Below are 26,139 nucleotides of genomic sequence, written 5' to 3'. Positions count from 1 at the left end.
CTTGTGCCATTTCCCCTTGTCATCTCCCAAATGTCTTTTCACACTTTTTGTTCAAATCAGGGTCCAACCAGGGTCTTCGAATCGCACTTGGTTGTCAGTCTCTCAAGTCCCTTTTAATCTTTCACAGCGCCTTTCCCTCTCTTTTTTTTCCACTGTAATTATTTGTTGGCAAAACCGGGTCATCTGTCCTGTGGAACGGCCTCACTGTGCCATGAGTACAGCCTTCAGTCTTTGTACTTTCTGTCGACTGAGGTTTGGATCTTGTTGTTGTTCAGTTGCTCAGTCATGTCCAACTCTTTGCAACCCCAGCGACGGCAGCATGCCAGGCTTCCCTGTCCCCCACTATCTCCTGGAGTTTGCTCAAACTCATGTCTGTTGAGTCGGTGATGCCATCCAACCGTCTCATCCTCTGTCGTTCCCTTCTCCTCTTGCCCTCCTCAATCTTCCCAGCTTTGGGGTCTTTTCCACTGAGTTGGCTCTTTGCATCAGGTGGCCAAAATATTGGCGCTTCAGCTTCAGCATCAGTCCTTCCAGTGAATATTCAGGACTGATCTCCTTTAGGATGGACAGGTTGGATCTCCTTGCAGTCCTAAGGACTCTCAAGAGTCTTCTCCACCACCCCAGTTCGAAAGCATCAATTCTTTGGCACTCAGCCTTTTGGTCCAGCTCTCACATCCATACATGACTACTGGAAAACCCATAGTGACTATACGGACCTTTGTCAGCAAAGTGATGTCTTTGCTTTTTAAAACGCTGTCTAGGTTTGCCATAGCTTTCCTTCCAGGGAGCAAGTGTCTTTTTCTTTCATTTCTGCAGTCACCATCCGCAGTGATTTTGGAGCTCAAGAAAATAAAATCTGTCACTGTTTCCACTTTTACCCCTTCTATTTGTCGTGAAGAGATGGGACCAGATGCCATGATCTTCGCTTTTTTGAATGTGGAGTTTTAAGCCAGCTTTTTCACTCTCCTCTTTCAGGTCTGATTTTGCAGGCAAAGCAGGTGGTGCTGTGGGCTTGCTTCCACATCCTATCAAGAGGCCCACGTGCCAGAATGTTCCACTTTTGGTGACGCTAAGATCCTTTTAGGAGTTCAAGCAGTGTCCGCCGGGCCCTGCTGTCACCCAGTTCTGTTCAGCACTCCCTTGATGCCCAGTGCCAGATCCTCGATTTCATTAGGACTGTGAAAAGGTGGCTTTCCAGTTCTGTTATCGCTTCTGCACCTATTTGCAGTGGTTCTTCTGTAAAGAATGACATTCCCTTATTTGGTTCCTTTCGAGTACCGTTCATACAGAAAGAAGGGATAAATGCTTCATTCTTTCTCTGCATCTTCTGTTCATAGAATAATCAGTTGTTGCCTTGAGTCCCTGCAAAGGAACCGAGGAGGTTTTTCTTTCTTCTGAGAAGCGTGAACACATGGATCTTTGCAGTTTTGCAGTCATTTTTCTTTCTGATGCTCAGCTTGGCCCACATGTGGCTGGTGGGAGGCCTTCAAACTGGCTGCTGTGTCCTTTCAGCCCTCCCTATTAGCCTTCAAGCATGGCCGTGTGTGTGTGTGAAGTCGCTTTAGTCGTGTCCAACTCTTTGTGAACCTATGACTGTAGCCCGCCAGGTTCCCCTGTCCATGGGTTTCTCCAGGCAAAATACTGGAGTGGGTTGCCATGCCCTCCTCGAGGGGGATCTTCCCCGACCCAGGGTTCCAACCTGTATCTCTCATGTCTCCTCCACTGGCAGGCAGGTTCTTTACCACTAACGCTGCCACAAGCATGTCCTTACTTTATAGCAACACGAGATGTGCCGGGCTCATCTTGCACCGGTCCTGGAATCAGCCTCTTCTCTGAGGAGCCCTGGGCACCCTTTTACTGGGAGAAAGTATTTAGAGACCACAGTCTGGGTTCTGAGGAGACCACTCCCTTTAGAACTGGCCACATCTCCCTCTGTGCTCACATACCCCTTACCCTGCTCCATTCATTTCGAGCATTTTTCACCTTCTATTCTAACATCCTGGGACGTTTACTCTGTCTTCCTGCTAGAATGTTAGCGCGGTGAAAACTGGTTCTGATGGTGGCTGGACCTCCCGGTTTGGCATTCAGAAGGTGCTTAATAGAACGCTGGTTGAACGAGTGAATGGATGCACGGATGGATAGCCATCGTCCTCTCCCTCCGCCCTGGTGACTCAGATGGTAAAGAATCTGCCTGCAGTGTGGGGACCTGGGATCGACCCGTGGGTTGGGAAGATCCCCTGGAGGAGGGCATGGCAACCCACTCCAGTATTCTTGCCTGGAGAACCCCATGGACAGAGGAGTCTGGTGGGTTATACTCCATGGGATCTCAAAGAGTCAGACACGACTGAACAACCAACACTTTTCACTTCACTTCCTCCCTCCACCAGCCTGGAGAAGCCGTTAAGACGGCTATGGCCACGCCCCCTTCCCTCCCCCACCGTTGCCTGCAGAGCCTGGGGGCCTCTGTCTTATTTAGATCAGCAGAGCTGGGCAGCAGAAATGTCACACCACTTGGCCCACGGGGAAGAAAGGGCCGGGCTGAGAAGATTAAAGGCATATCTGATGAGATGTTAATTTGCTCGGGGAAGCAGGTGGGGGTGAAGCAGGTGGGGGTGACGGCAACCCACCGCCTCTGGGGCTTTGTGAGGCTGAGGCAGGGATGAAAAAGCAGAATCCAGGGTGGAGCCCAGCCTGGGTCCCTCTGTGGTTGGTTTCCTTCTCTGAGCCCATCTCTTGGCGGGGTCTGTTAGCTCACTTTTAAGGGAAATCAGGTGGCCCTGTTTGAATCCTGGCCTTGCTGCCTCAGTGGCTGTGTGACCTTAGGTGATGGGAGGAACGTCTCTGGGCCTTGCGGGAGAGGGAGTGGGACTCACAGGGAGGGTGAGCCCAGGGAGGACCGTGGACTCCAGCCCAAGAGGCCAGAGAACAGCAGGGACTTGCTTGGGGCCACCCTGTAGCCGCAGATGGCTGGAACCTGGACTCAGGCCCCCTGGCTCCCCACCTGGGCTGATCTGCTAATTTTTCGTAGAAACTCATTTAGTTCATCACTTTCGGCTGGGCCAGCTCTTCGCTGCTGTGCAGGCTCTTCTCTGGGTGGGGTGTGCGGGCTTCTCTGTGCGGTAGCTTCTCTGGTTGCGGAGCATGGGCTGTATAGCGTGTAGGCTTCCGTGTGTGAGGCGTGTAGGCTTCCGTGTGTGAGGCGTGTAGGCTTCCGTGTGTGAGGTGTGTAGGCTTCCGTGTCTGAGGCGTGTAGGCTCAGTAATTGTGGCGCGTGGGCTTAGTTGCTCTGAGGCATATGGGATCTTCCTGGACCAGGGATCGAACCTGTGTCCCTTGCATTGGCAGGAGGATTCTTTACCGCTGAGCCACCAGGGAAGCCCCCTGATCTGCCCTTTCCCCGTTGGACTCGTCTCCTTTAGGGGCTCCTGCGCTCTCCCACACTCGCCCTCAAGCTACCGTTTCTGCAGAAGGAGCGCTGTGAAAATTTGGGGAAGGGGGCACTGACAGGAGCCGCTCAGGTGACAGGCAAGTTCTCCACGGCCAGAAACCGGAATGCCCCGGTGTCCCTTTTACACTCCTGCCAGTCGGGGGACTCCTGAGCCAGCGAGGAGCCCGTCATCCAGTTTCCATCTGCGTCAGCTCGAGCCCAGGTTTCAGGGCGACCGCTGGAGGCAGAGTGGGGAGCGCGTCGGTCTATGTCTGTTTACTTGTTCGCTCATCCAGTGACTGCCAGGTCCCTGTTCTGCCCTGAAGCTGAATGAGGAAGGCACTGGGTGGAGCCCAAGTCGCCAAAGATTCAACCCACACTCGCTTAAGCCAAGAAGGGAATGTATTGGCCGAAGTAACAGAAAAGGGATATTACTGACATCAGGCGCGTCATCACCAGGGTGGGATCAGCTTCACGGCTCCCGTTTCCACTTTGCCGTCACTGTGGCCACCAGCGACTCCAGCATGCCTCCACTTCCCTGCACACCCTGCAATGGACAGAATTCCCCTTCCCAGGAGTTTGATCAGGTCCCAGGACTTGGGTCGTGTGCCCGTCCCTGAGCCCATCACTGTGGCCGGGCTAGGAGAGTGCTGGTTAGCGGGCTCTGGGTCAAGGGCCCTCCAGGAGCTTGTGGGGGGTAGGGGGGCAACCTCCAGCCAGCCTGAGTGCAGGGGAGGAGCAGCCCCCCCAGAAAAGTGGGGTGACGCTGCTGGAAGAAGAAGGAGCAGGAGGCAGAAAGAGCAGGCTTCCAGGCCGACACCAGCTCTCTGAGAGCTTGTGGTCTAGTGGAGAAGCTGGACTGTGCGTGGTGAGAGGAGGTGTTGGGCATCTGCAGTGTACAGATGCTCCAGCTTGTGGGATCACCGCGCAGAGCAGAGTCCTGTCCCCAGGGTTCCGATAGGCAGACGCGGGGTGAAGAGCGTCTTTCTGGGTTGGGCGCTCTCAGAGGGCAGGGACCACATGCTCCTCACTCTGCTCCTGGGGTGACGCCTGACATGGCACCAGGACCTGGGCCCTCTGACACCCAGGGAGCCGCCTCCCAATCGGCTGTGAGTGGCTGGGCCCAAGTGACTTCTGAGTGGAGTCTGTGCCCCTCTCGATGGGGGCAACCCACGGTACTTTGAGCTTGGGACGAGTTGGGAGATGAGCCCACTGAGGCTGTCAGTGGGGGGCACTCTGAGTCAGGATTTGAACCCAGGCCTGCCCATCCTCCAAGGCTGGAGTTCTCTTTTCTCACCTGATTCTGCACAGCTCTGCCAGAGACTTGCTGTTTGGCTGGAGGCTGGGCCTCCCTGCCTGTGGGCAGCCTTGCGGTGGAGTGGGTCAATCTGAGATGGGGGTGCCCTGCACCCCGCCCTGTGTCTCAGGAAGCAGCTGTGTGAGCCCCTCACATGCTGGCTTCCATCTTGCCGGGCTGCCCTGAGCAGCCCCTGCCACTCTTGCCTTCAGGATGAAGGGATGGAGACCCCCCAGATGCAGCAGAAAGGACCCAGGCATGCTGGCCTCGCTGAGTCGCCCCCACAGGGCTTCCCCAAGCCCACCAGCAAGAGTCTCCCGGTGCACTGGGCTGGAACCCACACTGGGGCAGAGGAGGGGGCACGCTCTGAGTCTGTGGCCTGCTCTCTGTCAAAACTGGTTGATCTCTAAGCTTCAGGGAGGCAGTAAGGCGTGACAGGGCCAAGTGGAGACTCCTGGGAGGAATCTGAAGGACTAGGGGATCACTGAGGAGGGCATCAGTGTCTCACTGGGTCAGTCACCTCTGTTAGCTGCAGGGTCTGTTGACTCAGAATAATTGCCCTGCACTCCATCCATAGTGGGGGCTTCCCAGGAGGCGCTGGTGGTTAAGAATCCGCCTGCCAGTACAGTGCATGAGATGCGAGAAGTGAAGCGGGTTTAATCCCCAGGTCGGGAAGATCCCCTGGAGAAGGGAATGACTACCCATGCCAGTAATCTTGCCTGGGAAATCCCGTGGACAGAGGAGCCTGGCGGGCTCCAGTCCATGGGGTTGCAAAGAGTCGGACAGGACTGAAGCAACTTAGCTCGTGATTCCCGAGAGGGCATCTGGCCCTCCCTGTGAAGGTGTTCCGTGGCCTGATTCACTGTGGCAGCATCAGTGGTTTGCAGAAAGGATGGAGGAAGGAGGAGCCGCCCTGATGGGGAGGGGCCCCACCTGGCGTCCGGCCCGTCTGCCACGCGTCTGTTCTGTGACCCCGAGCCCCCTGCTGCCCCTCTGCCTGGCTCCAAGTTGTAGTGCTGGGGTGGTCAGTGAGGAGGCTAGCTGCGTGTGAGACAGGAAGGGACACCAGATGCTTTTGTTGAGCTCTTGCTGGATGCCTGGAGCTCTCACAGGTCTCCATCAGCACCACGCCCCCCGCCCTCACCCCAGCCAGTTTGGTGGGGATTCTCTTGTTGCTCATTGCTACAAACCGGGCTAAGCGTAGCAGCTGGGAGTGAGCTAAGCGTAGCAGCCGGGAGTGAGGCCGTGGGGCCTCAGACTCAGCATTCGACACCTATGGCTGTGAGATGCCTGTGCCGACCTCAGGGGACACAGGATGAGAGGACCCTGTCCTCGTCTGCAGGGACTCCCAGGCTTGTAGGGGATAGACAGTCTCAACCTAGTATGCAAAGCATTACTGGGGCCCAGCGGGCGGACGGGAATCTCTGAGCAAACCTCCCTGGGCAGAGACATCTAGGAGTGGAGGAACATTCCAGGGAGTGCCAAGGCCTGGGGGCATCAAACAGACCCTCCACCCGGGGAAGGAGAGAGGGGGATTGGTAGATTTGGGCAAAAGATGGGGTGAGCAGGCAAGGTGAGGCTTTGGGAGGATAGAGGAGCCGGTGGGGCGGGGGAGGTTTGCTCCGATGTCGGGGGTCCCCCCCAACCTCCGCCCCCCTGGGAAGCGCACTCCCCAGGCCGGGCTGCGGGGGAGGAAGGACCTCACTGATGGCACCGCTGCGGGCTCCGGGGAGGATTATCTATTTTAGCAACCGGGGAGGGCGGAGCAGGGAGCGCCCAGCCTTTGCCAGAAGCGCAAGCCGCGCAGAAGAGCGCGGAGGAGCGCGGAGCCGCGCCGGGCGGCCGGGCAGCGGGGCTCCGGGCCCAGGGCAGGCGGCGCGATGCTGGCCGTGTCGCTCAAGTGGCGGCTGGGCGTGGTGAGGCGACGGCCCAAAGGTACGGGGCCCCGGGGGCTAGGGCTGGCCCTGGGTCCAGCTGGAGGGCGGCGGCCGCGGGGCCCCCGCCCCGCCCCGTCCCCCCGGCTCCGCCCTCCTCTGGCTTCTGGGGTCTCCGTCCGGGACACTCGATGCCCTGCCCTGGCCGGCTCCCCGAGTCTCCACCTCTCCTTGTCTTTGTCTGAGTCTCCAACTCCGGCCCTTCTCTCCGCCTCTGTCTCTTCCGGGCCTCTCGCGTCCCTCTTGGTCTGGTCCTGTCTCCTCCCTGCGTCTCTCTGACCCTCCTCTGGCCTCCTGGCCTCTCTCCCGCTCTGCCCCCGCGCTCTGGGCTCCCTCCTGGCCTCTCTGTGACTGTCCGCCTCGCTCCGCTTTTCTTCGCCTTCGTCACCCATGTCCCTGGCGACTTTTGCTTTTCTCCTGATTCGGGGCATGGGGCTGCGGGTGGAGGTGGGCCAACAGAGTGTGTGTGTGTGTGTGTGTGTGTGTGTGTGTGTGTGTGTGTGATGAGGGGCTGTGTGGGGGGAGTTGGGGCTGGGGGGCTGTGGGCAAATGCAGGACTGGGACCCGAATGAGGCTGAGCTCCAGAAGTGGCTCTGGCAGGGTGTGCGGAAGAGCGTCTGGAGAAGGGAGTCCAGCCCTCCAGGCCCTGAGACCCCAGGCCTCTTCACGCACGTGGGATGGGGTGGAGGTCGTGGGTTTGCAGCCTCTGTGCTTCTGGCCTCAGAACTCAGGATAATGGGACTTTTCAGAAGGATGAGAGTAGCTGACTGTGTGCGAGGCATCTCGCTAACCCTTCAGTTCCTCCCTGTGGCCCTGCATGGTCTGCCCTGTCCTCACCCTGAAGGCGCACAGGGGGAAACTGAGGCCCAGAGAGGTTAAGTAACTTGCCTGTGGCCACACAGCCGGCATTCGGAGGGTTTCTCAAGCCAGCTCTGGAAACTGTCAGCAGCATCTTTTTCCAGACGAAGGAGCCTCCGTGAGGGGTGGGGCCGCCTCAGGAGTGGCCAAGAGGTGGCAAGGTCCGTGGGTTGGCAGAGTGGGGCCTGCACTGGCCCTTGGGCGGCTTGCTGGCGGTCTGACATCCCAGAGGCCCCTGGAAGCCCCTTCTGTTGGGGCAGAGCAACCTGGATAGGGACAGGATCTCCCCTGGGGCTTCCCAGCCGCCCGTCCCCAGGGGAGAAGCCCCTCCCTCATCAAGGCTCTTGCCATCTTGCTCGGTGCCACAGCCCCCCAAGAACCCAGGGGGCTCCCCCTAGGCTGGAGGGATGGACAGACCCAGCCTGACCTGCTTCTGATCTGAGTGTCCTCAGGATTTGGAGAACAGCCAGCTTCATGCTGCAGATCCGGTTCTGGGTCTTGGAGGTGCAGAAAGTGCTTGAATTGTCCCCGACATACCTGGCTCTTGCTTCCTGCGTGGCTGGCTCAGAACCTCAGTTTCCTTGTCGATAAAAGGCACCCAAGGAAAGCCCGCCCTTCTGAGACTGCAGTGACAATTAGAAAAGATTGGGGCGGGGCCTGGCACCCAGAAGACCCCCCTGGTAATCTTGAATTTCATCTTGCTGTCCGCGGCCCAATTTCCTCCTCCCCCTCCCCCCTTGCCCCCACCCCACAAAAACAGGGACCCCAGGGTGGTTGTGTCTGGGACCAGCAAGCCCTTAATGGGAAACAAGCGAAGAAGGCAGAGGGAAGCACGGCCTAATCGCCCGAGGACAGACTGCGCTGACGGGTGCCAGGCTTTGTGGCATCTCCCCACTCCTTTGGGGGGGCTCAAAGGAGGCACAGGGACCTTGCTCGCCGGTGTTATGAGCCTGCACATCCATTTAAAATGGGAATTCTCGGGGGAGAGGGACTCAAGAGGTTGTGGGGGAAGGAAAGGCGTTTCTCTTCTTTTCCAAAGCATTTTTTTAAATGTGTGAGGACACGTCTCTCCACTTCCAGCCCATTATTTTTTTTAACATAGACAAACCTATTTCCCGTCTTTCCTGGGTAAGACCCCCAAGCTCTTCACCGTGTGATTGCTTAAGCGGGGCGGTCCCTGGGCCTCGTGCCATCTGCAACCGCTCCTGTGTCTCCCAGAATGGGATTTGAGGCTTGGCTTAAATTGAGGAGCCGTGCTTCCTGCCGGGGCTGGGACTGGGGAAAGCTGGGGTTCAGACTCGGCTGGCACCCCATCTCTGCTGCAGCCCTAGAGGCCGGGGGAGCCCCTGCTGGGTGCACCCAGTGTTGGGGACATCTCCAGGATGCTGGCGGCTTACTGTCCTCCCCCCGCCCGCCTCAGTCCTGACAGTGGCCTTGGCTTCTGCATCTGGACAGTGGGGGCCGGGGGGCCTGCAGAGCTGCACTCTGACCCAAGTGCTGGACTCTGAGTGGAGCTTCAGCCTCTAGAGGCATAAAATAGTTACATTCAATTCAAAGAGTGAGAGATGTAATTTGATGTGTGCTGATGTGAGAGAGGCAGGATACGCAAGTCGTGGAGCCATGGGCCGGGTTTAAGTCTCAGGCGTGCCACCAGGCCAAGTGCCTTCACCTCTCTGGGCCTCCGTTTTCCCATCTGTGAAATGGGATTAATATTGGAGCCTTCTTCTCTGAGTGGCTGCAAGGACCACTGAGGTCATACTTGCAAAGTGCTAGGTGTTGCAGTTTCTGACTCAGGGGCCTCAGACCCAGGGAGAAACGAGGGGTAGATGATGTCGGGGCATGGCAGGGGTGGGGGGTGGGTTGCTTGGGGGACTGACAGGGTCCTCCTGTTCATGCTTGGAGAAGGAAGCAGTGGTTTTCTTGTGAGAGGGGAGAAAGCCCCCAGAGTGGGGTTTTTAAGGATGCGTAGGAGTTTTCCAGACAGCTAAGGGAGGAAGAGAGGATTTAGGCAAAGGGAACAGTTTGTACGCAGATCTGCCTCAGAGAATCGGTCGGGCGACTTCGGTCAGCATGAAGGGTTTGGGACGGATGGGAGCTGGGGCAGAGCAGGTGGGAGGCCGTGGAGCTTGGACTCTGTCCTGGGCGCAGGGGACGCCGTGGAGGGTCCATGACCAGCAAGGAATAGAGGCCAGCTGTGAGTGTTAGGACGGGCTCCGGGTACTGAGCAAACCACAGGCGGGGGTGTGGGGAGAGAGCTAGGGCTGTAGGGGGTGGAGGGGGAGTTGATGGTTGTCGAGGCAGGGGAATACCCCGAGCCATTCACTCGCTCACGGGGTACCGTATTACGTGCCATATACTATTCTAGACCCTGGGGTACAACAGAGAGGAAGACGGACAGGAAGCCCTGCCCCCGTGGAGCTGACATTTCTAGGAGGAGGGGCAGCTAAGGAACAAGACAGATGAGGGAGATATATGGTGGTGCCACGCTGGAAAGAAAGACGAGGCAGGGAAAGGGCGTGAGGGCAAGTGGTTAGCAGGGTACAGTTTCGCAAAGGGTGTGGGGGGAAGGTGACCCTGGGACAAAGCCCTGACGCAGGGCAGGGAGGGAGCCAGGGGACCGTCCAGGGGAAGAGTGTGGCTGGCAGAGGCCGCGGCCAGTGCAGAGGGCCTGGGGTGCGGACGGGTTGCATGTCCCCAGGCTGGCGAGGCTGGAGCAGGGGCGGTCAGGGCGGGTGGTGAGGAGGACCCTCTGGTGAGGCTCCTGCGGTGCCGGGGGAGCCAGGGGCAGCTCAGGGATGACGAGGTTATCAAGGATAGCGGTGCCCCCCGCCGGCCGAGCGGGGCCTCTCTCGCGCGTGCCCTCCCGAGCTCGGTCTGCCTGCACCCCACTCCGTGGCGCACATCTGTGATGAATTATTCACTGCTTCCTCTCCCTCCATAATGAGTCTCTCCTCTGTCTGCCTCTCGCCTCCACATCCGGCTCCCGGCGCTTCTCACACTGCAGCAGCTGCGCTGGGGGTCTCGGATCTGACTCTCAGTGTGGAAATAGGCCTCTTGCCTCCAGCGCCCAGACAGCAGCCTGCACCCCCGCCCCGCTGCCCCGCCCCACCCGCCCAACTTCAGACCAGCGAGGGTGTCCCGAGTCCCCGGGGATTTCTCCCTCCCCGGGGGCAGAGAGGGCCAAGGATCAACTCAGCCTGGAATAATTCCTGGAACCCCGCAGCCAGGAGTGAGTCTCTGGACCTGTTCTGTGTTCTCCAAGCCTTTATTGAGCACTTGATGTTTGCTAGGCATTGTGTTAAGTGCTTCCTATGTACATTCTCATCCTCACGACAGTCCTGTGAGCTGTGAACTAAATTACCCCATTTTACAGATGATGAAACTGAGGCTCAGGGAGGATGTGACTTGCCAACTTTCCAAGGTCACACAGCCAGGAAGGAAATGGTGGTGTCTGTGTAACCCCCTGCCCCCCTCACCCCCTACCCACAGGCAGTCTGACTTCCAAGCCCAAACATCTCACCACGGGCGTTTTTCTCAGTGGTCAGTTATCTGGCCTCCTGGCCAGGATCAGAGGACCCCTCAGCGTGCAGCTACTAGCCTGTCTTCCTCAGGCTCTCCCCAGGTTCTCCCCCTTTCCTCTGCTACCCCTGCCCCAGGACGGCCCTGCAGAGACAGTGACGGGGTCCCCCAAGGTACCCCCTCCAGGCTGAGTGGCGGCGGCGCCCTCCAGCACCAGTGCTGATCGGGTCAGCCCGTGTCCCAGCATCGTCTCCGTTTGTCGGCTTGAAAGTTCAGTCCAGCAGGACCATCTGCCCGCTAATCGCCCTGGTGATTGTGAAGGCTGCCGGCCTCTGTCTCTTTGCTGGGGAGACGGCCTGATGGAGCAGAAAGAACAGCCATCGCACAGGAGACCCTGCTGCCTGTGGTCCCGGAGCCCTGCCCTGCTCCTCCTGGCCACAGTTTCCCTCTGTGCCCCCACCCGGCTCCCCTGGGGCTGGAAGTCTCGTCTCCCCGCTTCCCATCCGCCCATGGCTCTCCTTGGGCTGACCTTGTCCCTCCAGCCCCCGCCTTTCACTGACTCGGCCCAGGTGATGGTGACTCATAAGTGCAAGTGTGGGAAGGGGGGCGGGCACCCACCCAGCAGCCTCTTAGAGCCACACAACTGGGGCTGCTAGGGTCCCTGCAGGTGACCTTGGGGACAGTCCTTGCTCGTCACCGAGGCTCGGTCCCCTGGTTGCAAAACAGTCCGTCGAGGGACGCTTGTTTGACGTTTGGAAACAGCCAAGATGGCTCAGTGGTAAAGAATCTGCCTGTCAGTCTAGGAGATGCAGGAGACACAGGTTCGTTCCCTGGGTCCAGAAGCTTCCCTGCTGGAGAAGGAAATGGCAGCCCACTCCGGTATTCTTGCCTGGGAGATCCCATGGACAGAGAGAGGAGCCTGGCGGGCCACAGGCCATGGGGTCCCAAAGAGTTGGACACGACTCAGCAGCAGAGCACACAGGGTCGTTTAGAGCCCAAGCTGGGGACTGAGGCGAAGAGTCCCAGGCTGGCGAGGTAGGAGCTGGAGCCCCCAGAGGCCACAGGCCGGCCTCCGCCCCAGCCCACACATGTACCCCCATTTTACACGTGGAAGGGTTGAGGCCACTTTTGCTCACAGTCACCCAGCCAAGTCAGGGGTGGAGATAGGACCTGAGCCCAGGGTGGTCCCCTCACAGGCCCCCACGCTGCTGCTGCTGGAGGAGGGGGTGCTGGCAGGGCTGAAATGTTTGTCTCCCTTTAGGGGTCAGGCTTGTCAGGAGTAGACAGGAGAGGAAGAGGGGGGCATCCGGTGAGTTGCTGGTGGCTCTCAGGGATGCCCCAGGGCTTTGGAGACCCAGATGGGACACCAACCAGCTGGAACGGCCCCCAGGAAGTGACAGTGGGGCAACCCTGGGGAGCTTTTTTTGCCAGGCAGAGGAGGCCTTAGGGCCAGCTCATTCCTGGGGAACCGAGAGCGTGAAGGCTTGGAGGTGGGAATGGAGGGAGGCCAGGCTGCAGGGGAGGGCGGGTTCTTGACGCCAGTTGGTGACCTCCCAAGGATTCTCCCTGAACAGCACTGAGGGAACCACGGAACATGGGGAGCCTCAGCTGCCGGGAGCAGGCACTGACCCAGAAATCTCAGAGTCAAGCCTTGTCCTCAAATAAGTGGCCTGTGCCAGGGGCCACCCCTGCCCTGCACCTCCACCAGGCAGTCCTACTGCCTGGATCTCACCGGCGTATTCTCAGCTGGCTGCGCGACCTCCTTGGTGGTGGCAGTGTTCAGTCGCTATGTCGTGGCTGACTCTTTGCGACCCCACGGACTGCAGCATGCCAGGCCTCCCTGTCCTTTACTATCTCCCAGAGCTTGCTCAAACTTGTGTCCATTGAGTCGGTGATGCCGTCCAACCATCTCATCCTCTGTCGTCCCCTTCTCCTCCTGCCTTCAATCTTTCCCAGCATCAGGGTCTTTTCCAGTGAGTCGACTCTTCAAATCAAGTGGCCAAAGTACTGGAGTTTCAGCTTCAGTGTCAGTCCTTCCAATAAATATTCAGGGTTGACTCCCTTTAGGATTGACTGGTTGGATCTCCTTGCTGTTCAAGGGACTCTCAAGAGTCTTCTCCAGCACCACTGTTCGAGCATACTGGAAACCTACTGACCTGGGGGCTGGCTTATCTTCCAGTTTCATATCTTTTTGCTTTTCCGTACTGTTCATGGGGTTTTCAAGGCAAGAATAGTGAAGTGGTTTGCCATTCCCTTCTCCAAAATTTGCCTTCCCAAAGTCTCTCCCTGCATGAGCTTGTACCACTAATGAGTCCACAACAGCAGGATTCTCTTTCAAATAGTCCACCAGGAGGACACAAAATAAGATAAGACCATCACACAAAGCCCTTTTGAGAATGTGTTGGGCTGAGATTAAGGCTTTGAAGTCAGACACCTGCCCCTGTCTCCTGCCCCTCTGGACTCCAGTTTTCTCATCTGTAAAAGAGGTGATTGTGCCAGCCTCGTGGGCCTGAAGCAAATGCCACTGGACGTTAAAAGCACACTGACGCCCAGAGGGGATTGAAGAGCCTGGCCCCAGAATTCCTGGTGGTGTGGGGTGTCGGTGGCCGCCCACTCTTTCCAGCCACACACCCAGGAGAGACCCTCAGGGTGGGAGGGAAGCTGGTGGGTCCCCACTGGAACCACATCCAGACTGTGAGCTGTGGCTTCTCCTGCCAGGGCTCTGAGGGCGTGACCTGGCTCCAGGCACGACCTATGAGTCTCTGCAGGCAGGGCCCAGAGGAGCCATAAGGAAACAGGCTCCAGCTCAGGATGACAGAAGGACTCCCATCCCGACAGCCATTCAGGAATAGGGAGGGCTGCTTGTGAGGTGGTGAGCTCCCCATTCATGGAGGTATGCAAGCTATACCAGACAGCAGAAAGGCTTCCCGCATGAGATTGAACAGGGATGAACGATTGGTTTCTTTCCAACATAGCAATCCAGCGGTTATTTATTTCTTAGTCATTCGTTCAGTAAATACTTATTTAGCTCTTACTTTGTATGAAGCCCAGCCCTGAGCATAGGGTCAAAATCAATAAGCAAGACAGTCAAGGGTCCCCTCTTTAGTGGAAAAAAAACAAGTGAGCAAATGTACTGAAGGAAAGGCTGGGAGAGGGTAAAGAGGACTCACCTCGTGTGGTCAGGGTGGGCTTCTTGGTGGAGGTGGCATTTAGGTTGAGCTCTAGGGATGCAGGGGAAGGCAGTTCCAGGCAGAAGGGAGAACCCATGTAAAGGACCCCGGGCGGGAGCACCTGACTCTGACGCTCTGACCCTCGGCTTGTCCTAGCAGGGGGCCTTGGTCAAGTCCCTTCCCCTCTCTGAACCTCAGTTTCCTCTAAGAGCGGAGCAGAAGTGCCCACGTCAAAGGGCTCTTGGGGGGTTCCATGAGACCCTGCACTCAAAATGGCAAAGCCGCGCGTAGATGCCCCTTCTCTGGGGCATTTTCACAAGGACGCAGAGGGCACCACTTGATGCAGAGCGGGGATGGCAGGAGTCCAGAGTTAGCCACAGGCTGAACCCACCTGCCTCTCCTCTTGGTGGCTGAGGGCAGAGGAGGAGAGCTGCGCCTGCCCCTCCAAAGCCTCATGGGTCTCCAGCCCCAAGGGACGTTGCAGTCCTCTGGGTCCAGTGCTCTCCACGCCCGCCCTGCTCCCAACAGCTTGGTCACGTGGGAGGGCCTCCACGTGTCCTCCTGCCAGCATCTCGTGGAGGGGGCTGAGGAGAGCCTCCCTTCCTCAAGTGTTATCCGCAGGGTGTCGGGATGCCCCCTGCAGTCCATTCTCTCCCTAAAGCAGGTCTCCGGCTATCAGGACTCAGCCCCTTGCCTGTCCAGCCCACCTGCTCCTGGGGGACCTCCGACCTCAGCCACGCAGGCTGGTGTCTCTTCCTACGATACTGCGCGCCTTCCCCCTCCCACCCTTTGCCCAGGCCGTCCCTCTGCCTGGAATGCCCTTCCTGCAGCATCTCGGAGGGTTTGGTTCCTGCGTCCCTTAAGGCTTAGCCCGGACACCGCCTCCACCAGGCAGCCTTCCCTGATGCCTCCCCGAGCGGGCTGACTCTTAGGCTCCCTTTTGCTATCTTTGGGCTCCCGGCGGGTCCTCATTGAGTATGGGCCCTTCCACAAGGGACCCTGGTGTTCTGCATTACCTGTGATGTTCTTGGCACAGAGTTGGTCCTGTGTGGGCAGCAGCTGGGCCTCGAACCTGCATCTCTTGACTCCCAGCCCAGGGCTCTCTACAAGGCTGGACACGCATGGGGGTTGGGAGGGCACTGCTATGGTGTCCTTGGCACTCTGAGATGAGGATGCATGACGGGGCCGAGCCCAGACTGCCTACGCATTTATTTTCTGGTTTTGTTCAGGCAGCGAGTACGCAGGTGAGCAGTCTGAGTGGTCCTGGTGGGGAGAGTGACTGAGGTCAGCCAAGGCTCCACCCCCACCCAGGGCTCTCTCAGCTCCCAGTTCGGTTACTTTTCTAAGGAACTGGGCTGACCCCATCCCTCCCTCCCTCCCTACTGGCTCCCCAGTATCCTCAGGAGAGAGCTTCAGCTTCTGAACAAGCCATTCGAGGCATCTGTTTATTTTTCACTTTTAGTCCCAGGCTTCAGCGGTTGAGCTAGTCTTCAGTTCATAGCGCACTTGGTCCTGGGCCAGCCTGGCACCCACTCTGGTTGCTTTATTTTTCCCTCCCTCCTGCCCTATCCCTCTTCCCAGGTACTGTCCTGGAAACCCTCACTCTGTGACATAGATCTTTACTGTGTATGTGCCCTTGGGCACACGTTGCGCTTTGTGTGTGTTTTTAGTTTATACGTGATATTACAGGGAAATCTCACGATAGTTCCTGCCTTCTCCTGGCCTCCTTTCTTCCCCTCTGTCCTCCTTCCCTTCTCCTCCTCTCCTTGCTCCCATGAGCTCGACACTATATATCTAAACCCATCCACGTGGCTGTGCCCGGGGTGTGGCCGTCATGTCACGCGCCGCCTCCCGCAGAATGGAGACTCAGGTCATCTTCACAAATGGTGTTCCCACTGCTGCCCCTTAGGGTTGTCGTCCAGTTGCTCAGTCCTGTCTGACTCTTTGTGACCCCATGGACTGCAGCACACCAGGTTCCCCTGTCCTTCACCATCTCCCGGAGTCCACCCAAACTCATGTCCATTGAGTCGATGACACCATCCAACCATCTCATCCTGTGTTGTCCCCTTCTCCTCCTGCCCTCAATCTTTCCCAGCATCAGAGTTTTTTCCAGTGAGTCAGCTCTTCGTGTCAGATGGCCAAAGTATTGGAGCTTCAGCTTCAGCATCAGTCCGTCCAATGAATATCAGGACTGATTTCCTTTAGGATTGCCTGGTCCAGGGGACTCTCAAGAGTCTTCTCCAGCACCACAGTTCAAAAGCATCAATTCTTGGCGCTCAGCCTTCTTTATGGTCCAGCTCTCACGTCGGTATGTGACTACTGGAAAAACCATAGCTTTGACTGCTGGAGGTTGCCTACCGGGGGGGGCGGGGGGGGGGGTGGGGAGGGTCTGGGTCTCTCCTGGCTGCCTCAGTTTACCCCGCCGCAGTGCCCCGCCCCTCCACCTCCCCGGTGGGCACCAGCGCCTGCTCTCGCCTGCATTTCTCATGTTCGCTGCCCTGAGGAGTCCAGTGAGAGAAGCGCTGCTTCCCCTTCACCTCTCTGCTCAGCGGTGAGTCTGGCGGCTCTCGCACGCATTTGCGTTTCCTTGCACCCATTTGGGATGTTTCCTTTAAGCTCCGCCCCCTTTCCTTTTTTTTCCTGTTTTGCATCGCGATGCATCCTGACTCCAGGCTTCTGACCTCTCCCCTCCGCCCTCACTCTCTGGCAGGTCCCCAGACTCACACTGCTGGTCACGAGGAGGGAAACGGGCTCAGAGCAGGAAGGGACTGGCCTGAGGCACGGAGAAAATCGGCTGCCCAGTCTCCTGCCCCTGAGGCACCTGGCCCTTCCTGCTCTGGTCCCCCCATGGCATCTGCACCCTGGCAGCCCAGCCCCTCTGGCTGCTTTTTGGAAACAAGTCAGATCACTCAGGACCCTGTTTAAACCCCCCGGTGCCTCCCTTGGCACTGCACCCGGAGCAGAATCCCGGCTCCTCTCCTCCTCCTGCTCCCCAGACAGCCCACACTCACCCCCGCAGCCACCCTGACTCCTTCCCAACCTGTCTCAGGCTAGAGGCACCTCCTCCAGGGGCTCCCTGACCCCTGGCTGCCACCTGTTATCCTGGCCCCTCAGCCCTTAGCACTGACTCCATCACTTACCTGCATTTGTGGGTTTCTCTCCTTTGGATGCTTCCCTTGTGGCTCAGATGGTAAAGAATCTCCTGCAATGTGGGAGACCCAGATTCGATCCCTGGGCCGGGAAGATCCCCCGGTAGAAGGGAATGGCAACCCGCTCCAGTATTCTTGCCTGGAGAATCCCATGGGCCGAGGGGCCTGGCAGGCTACAGTCCATGGGGTCGCAGAGAGTCAGACACGACTGAGCAACTTCACTTCTACTCCTCTGATCTCTGTCCTTCCCCCAGAGCAGCAGCCCGAGGCGCAGGCTCCACACCTGCTTTGGCCTCTTGGAAACCTGGGGCCCAGCTTAGTGTCTGGCAGGCAGTGGGTGCTTTCGGGCGCCGAGTGACCAGAGAGGCAGGGCAGGGCCTTGTTCACACTGGCCACCTTCATGCGCCCTGTGCGCTGCAGTTTTCCAAGCGTTTTGTTTAGTCACTGAGTCTCAACAAAACCCCGTGAGGACAGCTTCATCACTAAGAGGAGGAGCCCGAGGCTCCAGGGGCCCCTACATGGTCATCGCCCATGTTTCTCCTCCAGGAGAGAAGCCATTGCCGGTGTCTTGCATGGAGGCCGAGAGGGAGCCCCAAGGAGCTTCCCCGTTTGTGTCCGGGCCTGGGCAATGGCCCCGTGGCCTGCCCTAGTCAGAGGACAGAGAGACCCTCCAGGAGCAGCAGCTTGGGGACCCCCCACCCGTTTCTCTTCCTGTGTCTGTGAGTGTGCATTTCTCAGGAGGGCCTGCAGGTGGGATGTTTATGTAGACAGCATCAGCAGGGCCTGGGTGTAAATCCCACTTGGTCCTCAGACTCTGTGTGACTCAGAGCAAGTGGCTTCATCTCTTTGGGCCCCAGTTTCCTCACGTCTGAGGAATGCAGATGAAATGAGAAGACAGGTGTAAAAGGCTGAGAACGCGGCCGGGCACAGAGCTTCTCCGTGAAGGGCCCGCTGCGGTTCCTCTCGCCTCCCGAGCCTCACCCTTCCCTGTCTCTGCACACAGTCTGTCGTGCTTTGCTCTCGAAGCCGCCGGAGACCACCTTGCCCTCCAGGGCTGGAGGGAGGCTGGGGTGAAGGGCACTGGGGACCGGCAGGTGTCAGCCTGGGGGCCTACTCCCGGGCACAGCCCAGGTGTGGCTTTACCCCAGGTCTTAGTCTCCCCATCTGTGAGATGGGGACGACAGTGCCCGCTTACGGGAATGTCTGACGAGAGGAGAGGGGAGTGACTGTCCTCGCCTGGCCCTCGGGGTACTGTGAGGAGGGAGGGAGGGAGACAAGGAGGAAGAGGCAACAGAACAGCAATAAATGGTTTATCTCTTGTCCTCGGATCGCCATCTCCGCATCCTTCCCACCCAGACTTCATTTCCGGCCGTCACTCAGGGTGTCTGGCAGCTCAGGACATGGTCTGTCTGCGTGGTGATGACGAACCAGCCCTGGGGTCTGAGAGGAGGGGCAGAGGCTGGGGTCCAAGCCCCACTCTGCTCTGGGTGAGGGGGCTTGGTGGGGCTCCGACATCACCTTCTCTGGGTCTCTGTTTTCCCATCTGTGCAGCGTGGGGTCAGTTCCCACTCATGGAGGTGGGGGGGGGGGGTCACTGTCCCTGGGTGGGTGGGGGTCAGCGATGCCAGGATCCTACACCGCATGGCACCCTAAGAGGCTTCAAGAATGCCCTGCAGGGAGGAGGTCAGGGCACTGGGCAGACCTCCTAAGGCCTCTGTGCCCTTGCTCGTCACTGGTGGGGAAGCAGTTCTGACAGAAGTGATTTGCCCAGAATGACAAGGTCCTTGGGTGGCGGAGCTGGGGTTTGAACCTGGGTGCGCCTGGCCTGTGTGCTCAGCCACCTTGAAGTTCCCCTTCTCTGGCCTCATTCATCCAAGGCATTGGGATGAGACCCTTGGCAGAAAAGTGGGTTCATAAATGCTTCCCGAATCTATATCTGGACTCCCTGACCCTAGAGGGTGGGTGCTGTTATTATTCCCTTTGTGCAGCTAAGGAAGCTGAGGCCCAGAGAGGTTTGGACGCATGCCCCAGGTCACACAGCTATTGATTCTTTGACTGTCCCGTAAGAGCTGAGGACGCGGAGGCGTCAGGGCCTCTCCTGGCCGTGGAGGGACCTCCCGTCAGCTCAGTGGCCCTGCCTCCTTCCCCAGGCTGCCCAGTGCCCCTCCCGGGTCATCCACAGTGCTGGAAATGTAGAACACTCAAACCCCGTGCCCACAAGCGACCGGCGGCCCCTAGCAGACCTGGCTTCTAGCCGCATGCACGCCCAGCAATCTGTGCCTCGTTTCCTCTGTTTTCCCGAGCTTCGGCCGCAGTGCATGAGAGGGCTCATCTCTGGGGCAGGGCCCCGCCGCAGTCCCCCCCACCCCCCCAGCTCCCAGGTCCCAGCAGGGTCCCTTGCTGCTCATCCCATGCCCTCCCCCCTCCTCCCTCGGGGCCCGGTGTCCTGAGTCTCAGGTCCTCGCGGAGCCTCTTGCACCCTTGCTCTCCAACCATCTATGGCTCCCACTGTCTGCAGGATGAAAGCCTGGCTCATTATACAGCACTCTTAAACTTCTTCCGCATCCTCTGGGGAGCCAGTTGAAATGCCGATGCTGGCTCAGCAGGCCCAGGGAGCCCTGAGCTTTGCCTTTCTGGGGGTGCTCCCGGTGGGGCTGGTAACACTGATGCGGCTGATCCTCAGCCCACACCCAGAGGAGCGGCTGTCAGCAGTCCTCCGAGGTCTGGCTCCGTCTTCTCCCGCCTGGTCTCCTCTTCCGTTGCCCCGGGGCGCTGTGTTCACGGCACCGCCCTTCCCATCCTCCGCATTCAGGCTCAAAGACGCCTTCTTGGTGGACCCCCTCTTCTCACCCCCAGACCTCTTCATCTTGAGAGGCATCTAGCCGCGCCTTTAAGAACAGACCTCTGGGACTTCCCTGGTGGCCCGATGGTTGAGATTCATTGCTCCCCATACAGGGGGCCCCAGGTTCCGTCCCGGGTCAGGGAGCTAGATCCCAGGCACTGCAACTAAGACCCAGCACAGCCAAATAAAATAAAAAATAAAAGTACTGCATCTCTATGTTAAAGGAAAAACAAAACAGAAGCAATCTTCTAAAAAAAAAGAACAGCCCTCTTAGGTGTACACCTGGCTCTGCCCTCACAGCTGGTTGACCTCGGGCAAGTCGGCTAACCTCTCTGTGCCAAATATTCGCTTAAACCCTGCCTTGTTCCAGAACGGACCGACAGTTGCTTTCAGACCCACTTTTTGGATGAAGTGGAGTGAAACGTGCTTGGTGGGCTGGCAGGGACAGAGGGCAGGGGGAAGATGCTGGCCCTCGCTTGTGTCCTTGCTGGCTCCTCGCACAGCAGGCTCTCAGAGAATTGCTGCAAGGCAGCTCTCCCATAACCTGTGGCGTGACCTTTCTGGCCGCTCCTCTTCCACGAGAGTAAATTCCAAAGGAGCCGCGCGCGAGAGAGAAACACGGCAAGGGTTCAGACCTTCAGTCTTAATCGCTCATTTAAATGCATGTGTTCGGAGAGCAAATATTTTCTTATGAAAGGGGGTGAATGGAACTCCAAAGCCTTGGGCTGTAAGTCGGGGCGGGGGTGGGGCGGCGGGAAGAGGATGAGGGTCTGTGAAGAGCTGTGCCCCTTCCTGCCTGGGATGCAGCTGGGCTGCTCCAAGGCGGCTCTCGGTGCCCTGGGGATTGTCAGGCTCTTCATCAAGGGCCTTATCGTGACGGCTGCAGGGCACCATGGGCCACACGGAGAGCCCACAGCCCCTCTCCCAGCAAACGCCTCCCAGATCAGGTTCCCTCTCCTACCTGGTGCTCACCCTCCCTCCTATGGCTGAGACCTTGGCATCTCTTTGACCTTTGACCTCACCTCAGGCCCAAGGCACCCTGCACCCTGGGACGTACCTGAAGTCACCCAAACAGGAAGCCACCCTGGGGAGGTGGGCATCAGGCAAGGAACGTGACCTGTGGATCCAGGGGTGCAAGTGACCCCCCCCACACACTCAGAGTCCCGGTTTGTCCTGAAGGTGCCAATAGGTTGGGGCTGGCAGGAGCCAGCTTGGGCAACCCGGGGATTGTGGGCTGGGCTCTGTGCTGGGCGTCCCTGCTGGGGAGGAACCTCAGATGAAGCCCCGGGTTCCCAGCCGCAGGCCGCACCCTCCCAATTGCTGCAGGACCCGGGGACACTTGAGCCCCGTTGTTCCCATGCATCGGAGCGCTTCCAGGGAGCCGAGACCTTGTCCGTCTCTTTCCCTGCTCATTCAGCTGGCTGCAACATGCCGTTCGTTGTCCAGGCTGTTGACACCCCGAGTCCCCATCCCCCATCCTTCTAGCACCTCTGCGGTGTGTGGCTCTCTGCCGGTACCAGCATTGGTGGGTGAGCAGAACCAGCTGGAGAGCTGGAGGGGAGCCCCAGGTGTCAGTCAGGGTCGTCAGGGCCATCCTGAGCTGGTGCAGAGGAAGCACCCAGGAGGGTGTCGGCCCGAGGCCCAACGGGGGCTGGAGTTGTGACCAGCTGCCCCTGTCCATCAAGCCGGAACTTGCTCCTGGCTTTCTCTGTCTTCCCACACAGCTGGGAGATGCTCCGGCTAACAGGGTGCTGGGCTCGTCTTCCCCAAGTCCCACCTTCGGGGAGAGGAGACGGAGGCCTGGGAGAGGAAGCTGGAATGTCCGTGGAAGGGCCAGGGGGCTCCGAGGGTGAGGGTTTCTACACTGAGACCTGCAGACACACCCTGGCCTCGTTCAATGACTGGTTGTCCTCTGCCTCATGTCCTGGGAATCCCGTGCAAGATTCCACTAGCATCTGCTACTTAAAAAAAAAAAGTTTGGCAGGCACCGTTCCCCTTTTCCGGATGGAAACACTGAGTCTAGGGCGGGCAGCAGTCACTCCCCAAAGTCCCGGGACACGTCAGGCGCAGAGTTGGCCCAGGGGTCTGTCTGCCTGAGGGCCCTGGGGGCGGTCTGCCGTCTTCAGAGACCCCCTGCCCAGACTCAGACTGGGTGGCGGGGTGGGGGGGGGGTGTGGGGTGTGTTGAGCCCCATCCAGGAATCAGCCGTGACGACGGCCGTGTCCCCTTTAAGCAGAGGGCCGCCCGCTGCGGTGGGTGGACGCGTGCCCAGCCAGTGGGAGCCAGGAGCTCCCCTCCCACGGCCCCTCCCTGGGGAGGGCGAGGGAGGGAGCCGGTGGCACCGGGAGACAATAGCAGTCATGCTGTGTGGGTTCAGCCGGGAGACCCCTGGAGAGGCGGGTGAGTAATGGGCCGGCAGGAGGGGCGAGGGGGACTGAACCCACGGAGTCCTCTGGAACCGCCGCCCAGAGAGGGGCCATGCCTGGGATGGCCACTCCCAGACCCCTCGCGGGAGGGTGGGCGGGGGCCGGTCGCCCGGCTGGTGGGCAGGTGGCAGGGCTGTCTGTCTGACCCGGCCCTGGGGGAGCGAGTCCGCTGGGCTGTCCTGCCCCAGCGCTCCGGCCTCCGGTGTGCTCCAGGGGGCACGTCCCGCCCCGTGTGCCCCGCGGGTGCCAGGGTGCTGTTGGAGAACCCCTGCCCTGGCCCACGGTGCCCCTGGCCTGCAGGGGTGACTGGTCGGTGGGAAGGAGGCGAGGGGGCAGGCAGGTGTCGCTCAGCTGTCTCACTCCTGGGTGGCCCCGGGGCTGGGACCCTGGGCGGAGCTGGGGGGCCACTAGCTCACCCTTCAGCCCGTGTCCTGAGCGGCCCCAGCGATGCCTTCCCATAGTTGGCATCCTCCTGGTGTCACCACCGTGCAACAGCTCCCAGCGTAGGGACTGTGGTCCCAGTGGGGAAGCTGAGGGTCAGAGAGGCCGACCCACAGGGGCTGAGGCGGGCTTGGCACCCAGATCTCTCTTACAGCAGAGCTCCCTGCACCGTGCTTCCGAGGGCCCAGGAACTGAGGCTCTCGCCTCCCCTCACCCTGCCCCCCGACATCGCAGGTGGCGGAGTTGCCCCTAGGCCCCCAGATAATCATAATAATATTGGAAATAATAGTAGTAGCTGACAGCTCTTGAGATCCGACTCTGTGCCAGATGCTTTCCAGCGCTGTCTCTGCTTTTTCTCATGGCGTCCTCACACCACTGTGCGTTCAGTACTGTTAATTTCCCCATTTTATAGTTGGGGAAACCGAGGCATGGGGGTGTTAAGCGACTTGTCCGGGGCTGCGGCTGGGATTTGACCCCCTGTGATCTGCCCTTGCCCCCTCCTGGCAACTCCACCCCTCTCTTGGCTTGGGCATGTCTGTCTTCTCGACATCAGGCCCAAGAAGTGGGGGTCAGTCCGTCCTGCAGCGGTCAGAGCCACAGGGGTGGTAGTGCCCTGGAGACCTCACCTGGGGCAACGCTGGGGAGATGTCTTCCCCCTCTTCTTGGTATTGTGGTCTCTGCCCTCGACCTGCCTCACCTTAGCCCCAGGCTCCTCACTGGCCTCCTGGGCCTCCCCTCTCCCACCCGCTCCATGCTGCTGTGGGAGGGTTCTTTTTGCTAAGACCCAGATGTGATCACAGCTTCTTATCCTGGCATTCAAGGCCTTCCGTGATCTCCCTGGCTTCTTCCTATCTGAATGGCTTTTTTGACACCCACTCCCTTATGCCTGCAGACCCCACTGTGGTCTCCTCCCTGGGTCACATCGCTTCACGATCACCCCTGTCTCACTTGGTGTCAGCACTCAGGCTTCTTCTTAAAAGGAAAAGTCCAAAATGTGGCTTCAGGCACAGTGCGATCCAGGTGCTCAGTTAACATGATGAAGACCCCAGGTCTCTGCCTCTTCTCTGCCTCTTTTCAGGCAGGCTTTATTTCCAGGCAGACTCCTCTCCTTGAGGTGCCCAGGGGACCCCTAGTGCCTTTGAGGTTAAGGGTATTTCCAGCAAACGTCCCAGGGCTGGTTCCCATGAACCCAGCTTGGATCACGTGACCACCCACTGGGCCTCTGGCCACATGGCCTCGCTGGAGCCTGGGGCCAAAGGCAGCCAACAGGTGGCCAGTCCATGCACCCTCGGCATTTCTCAGAGCTGGCTGGGGCCCTGAGCGGGCAGGCTGTGCTCAGGCAGGCTCCTCAGGGAGAGCCAGGCTGGGACTTGGGGCCTGTGGGGCGCAGTGCCCAGGGCCCTTTCTCCTCCCCGATGGACTCTGCCAGCACCAGTCCTTTTTCAGGCCCATACCCTGCTGCTGCCGTCTTGGTGCTGGGAGCCTTGTTCACCCCACGAACCCCGAGCCCTGCAGGAAGGGGTGTGTCCCGGACTGGGGTGTGCAGTTAGGCTTGAAAGCAGATTTGGGCAGGAAGCCCCACGCCCCACGGTGTCCACTCTCCTCTGACTGCTGGCCGGCCACAAAGCGGACTTTGTCCCAGCTGGGAGGCTCAGACAGGGTGCGTGTGTGTCGGGGTGGTGGGAGGGTCCTTCTGCCACAGCCTGAGCTGCCCTGTCCTCCAGGCGGTGGGGGCCCTCACCAGAGCCACCCGGATCCTCGGGCAGGCCTGACCTCCTGCTTCTCAGCGGGGCCGTGGCCGTGAGGGGGATGCTCTGGCTCCAGACCACGGAGGCTGTGGCCTCCAGACCCAGGGAGACTTGGGTTTGTATCCTGCCTCTGCCTCTTCCTGACTCCATGACCTTGGACAACTCATTCCACCTCTCTGATCCCCATTCGCCTAATCTGTAAGTGGGAATTGCGTTTCAAATGATTTACTGAGCATTTCCTGTGTGCCAGACTCTCCACACTGGAAAAAGCAGTGAACAGAAAGACAAAAAACTAGCCCCCCAGGACTGACATCATAGTGAGCTGGGGCAGATAGTAAAGATCACTAAGTTAAAAGGAAAAAAAAAAAAAAAAGGCGAGGTCTGTCAGGGAAAGAAGGCCATGCGAAGTGCCGGAGGGGTGCAGGGTTCAGATATAAATTCAAACAAGCTGCTTGGGGAAGATGAGAAGGTAAAGATTCCACAAGTTCCTGGAGGAGGTGAGGAAGGGGGCTTTGTGGATGTCGGGGAAGGAGCATTCTGGGCAGAGGGAACAGCCAGTGCGAAAGCCCTGGGGTGCTGTGGAAGCGGGGCGTGGGTGGACCATTGCACGGAGTGGAGCTGGCCCAGCACAGAGCTTTAGCAGGTGAGGTCAGGGAGGCCCAGGTCGGTCAGTTGTGGGGAGATCTGCTGCTTTGATTCTCCGCTGGGTGAACTGAGTCTTCCCTGCTCCTGTTGGTGACCTGGTCCGGGGATCATGCACTCCAATACGGTGGGTTTCAGAGGGATGTGGGGCAGCACAGGTCCAGAAGGCCTCGGCCCCTCTTCAGCCTGTGCTCAGCCCCACACGATGCTGGGGTCATCGTGGGCCCCAAAGAGGGGGAACATGAGCCAGAGCGTGGGCTCAGGGTCCAGTGCCGGGGACCCCACACTCCTTGTAGCAGGGAGATTGCGGGGCTGGCAACCTCTCTCGTCATGTCCAGCCTGTGGGTGCCCGAGCCCTAACAGGGGGCTCTTGGGGGCGGGCGCTGCCTCCCCAGGCACCCCTCTTCTGGGGTCCGTTGCCCTCATGTTTGGCGGGAGAGGGCAGAGGTGGTGATTAAGGATCTGGTCTGCTGGGGGCCAGAAAGACCAACCCCAGTCTGTCCTCGGCAGCCCCCCGGCTGAGTGGTCCCTCTGGGCTTCAGTCCCCTTGTCTGTAGAGGGGGATGCTCTCGAGCTCTCGGAGGAGTTAAACACATCAGTGCCCATCACTCAGAGGAGTTAAACACATCAGTGCCCATCACTCAGAGGAGTTAAACACATCAGTGCCCGTCAAGAGCTTGGAGCGG

At 59.0% G+C, this 26,139-nt stretch overlaps 1 protein-coding gene across 2 annotated transcripts in view; it reads left to right on the top strand.

The window, feature by feature from the left end:
* Nucleotides 1–22,526: 22,526 nt before the first annotated feature.
* GRIP2 (glutamate receptor interacting protein 2) overlaps nt 22,527–26,139 on the top strand; it is a 45,344-nt gene continuing 41,731 nt past the window's right edge. For both annotated transcript variants that reach the window (XM_052639202.1, XM_052639277.1), the window contains exon 1: nt 22,527–22,596. In XM_052639202.1, coding sequence (XP_052495162.1) covers nt 22,557–22,596 — 40 coding nt within the window. In that variant the 5' untranslated portion in view covers nt 22,527–22,556. The remainder of the gene's footprint in view (nt 22,597–26,139) is intronic.

This window comes from Budorcas taxicolor, chromosome 1 (genome assembly GCF_023091745.1).
Source record: "Budorcas taxicolor isolate Tak-1 chromosome 1, Takin1.1, whole genome shotgun sequence".
Lineage (NCBI taxonomy): Eukaryota > Metazoa > Chordata > Mammalia > Artiodactyla > Bovidae > Budorcas > Budorcas taxicolor.
The sequence above is the reverse complement of the archived record's forward strand: the minus strand, read 5'-3'. Positions and strand labels throughout refer to the sequence as shown.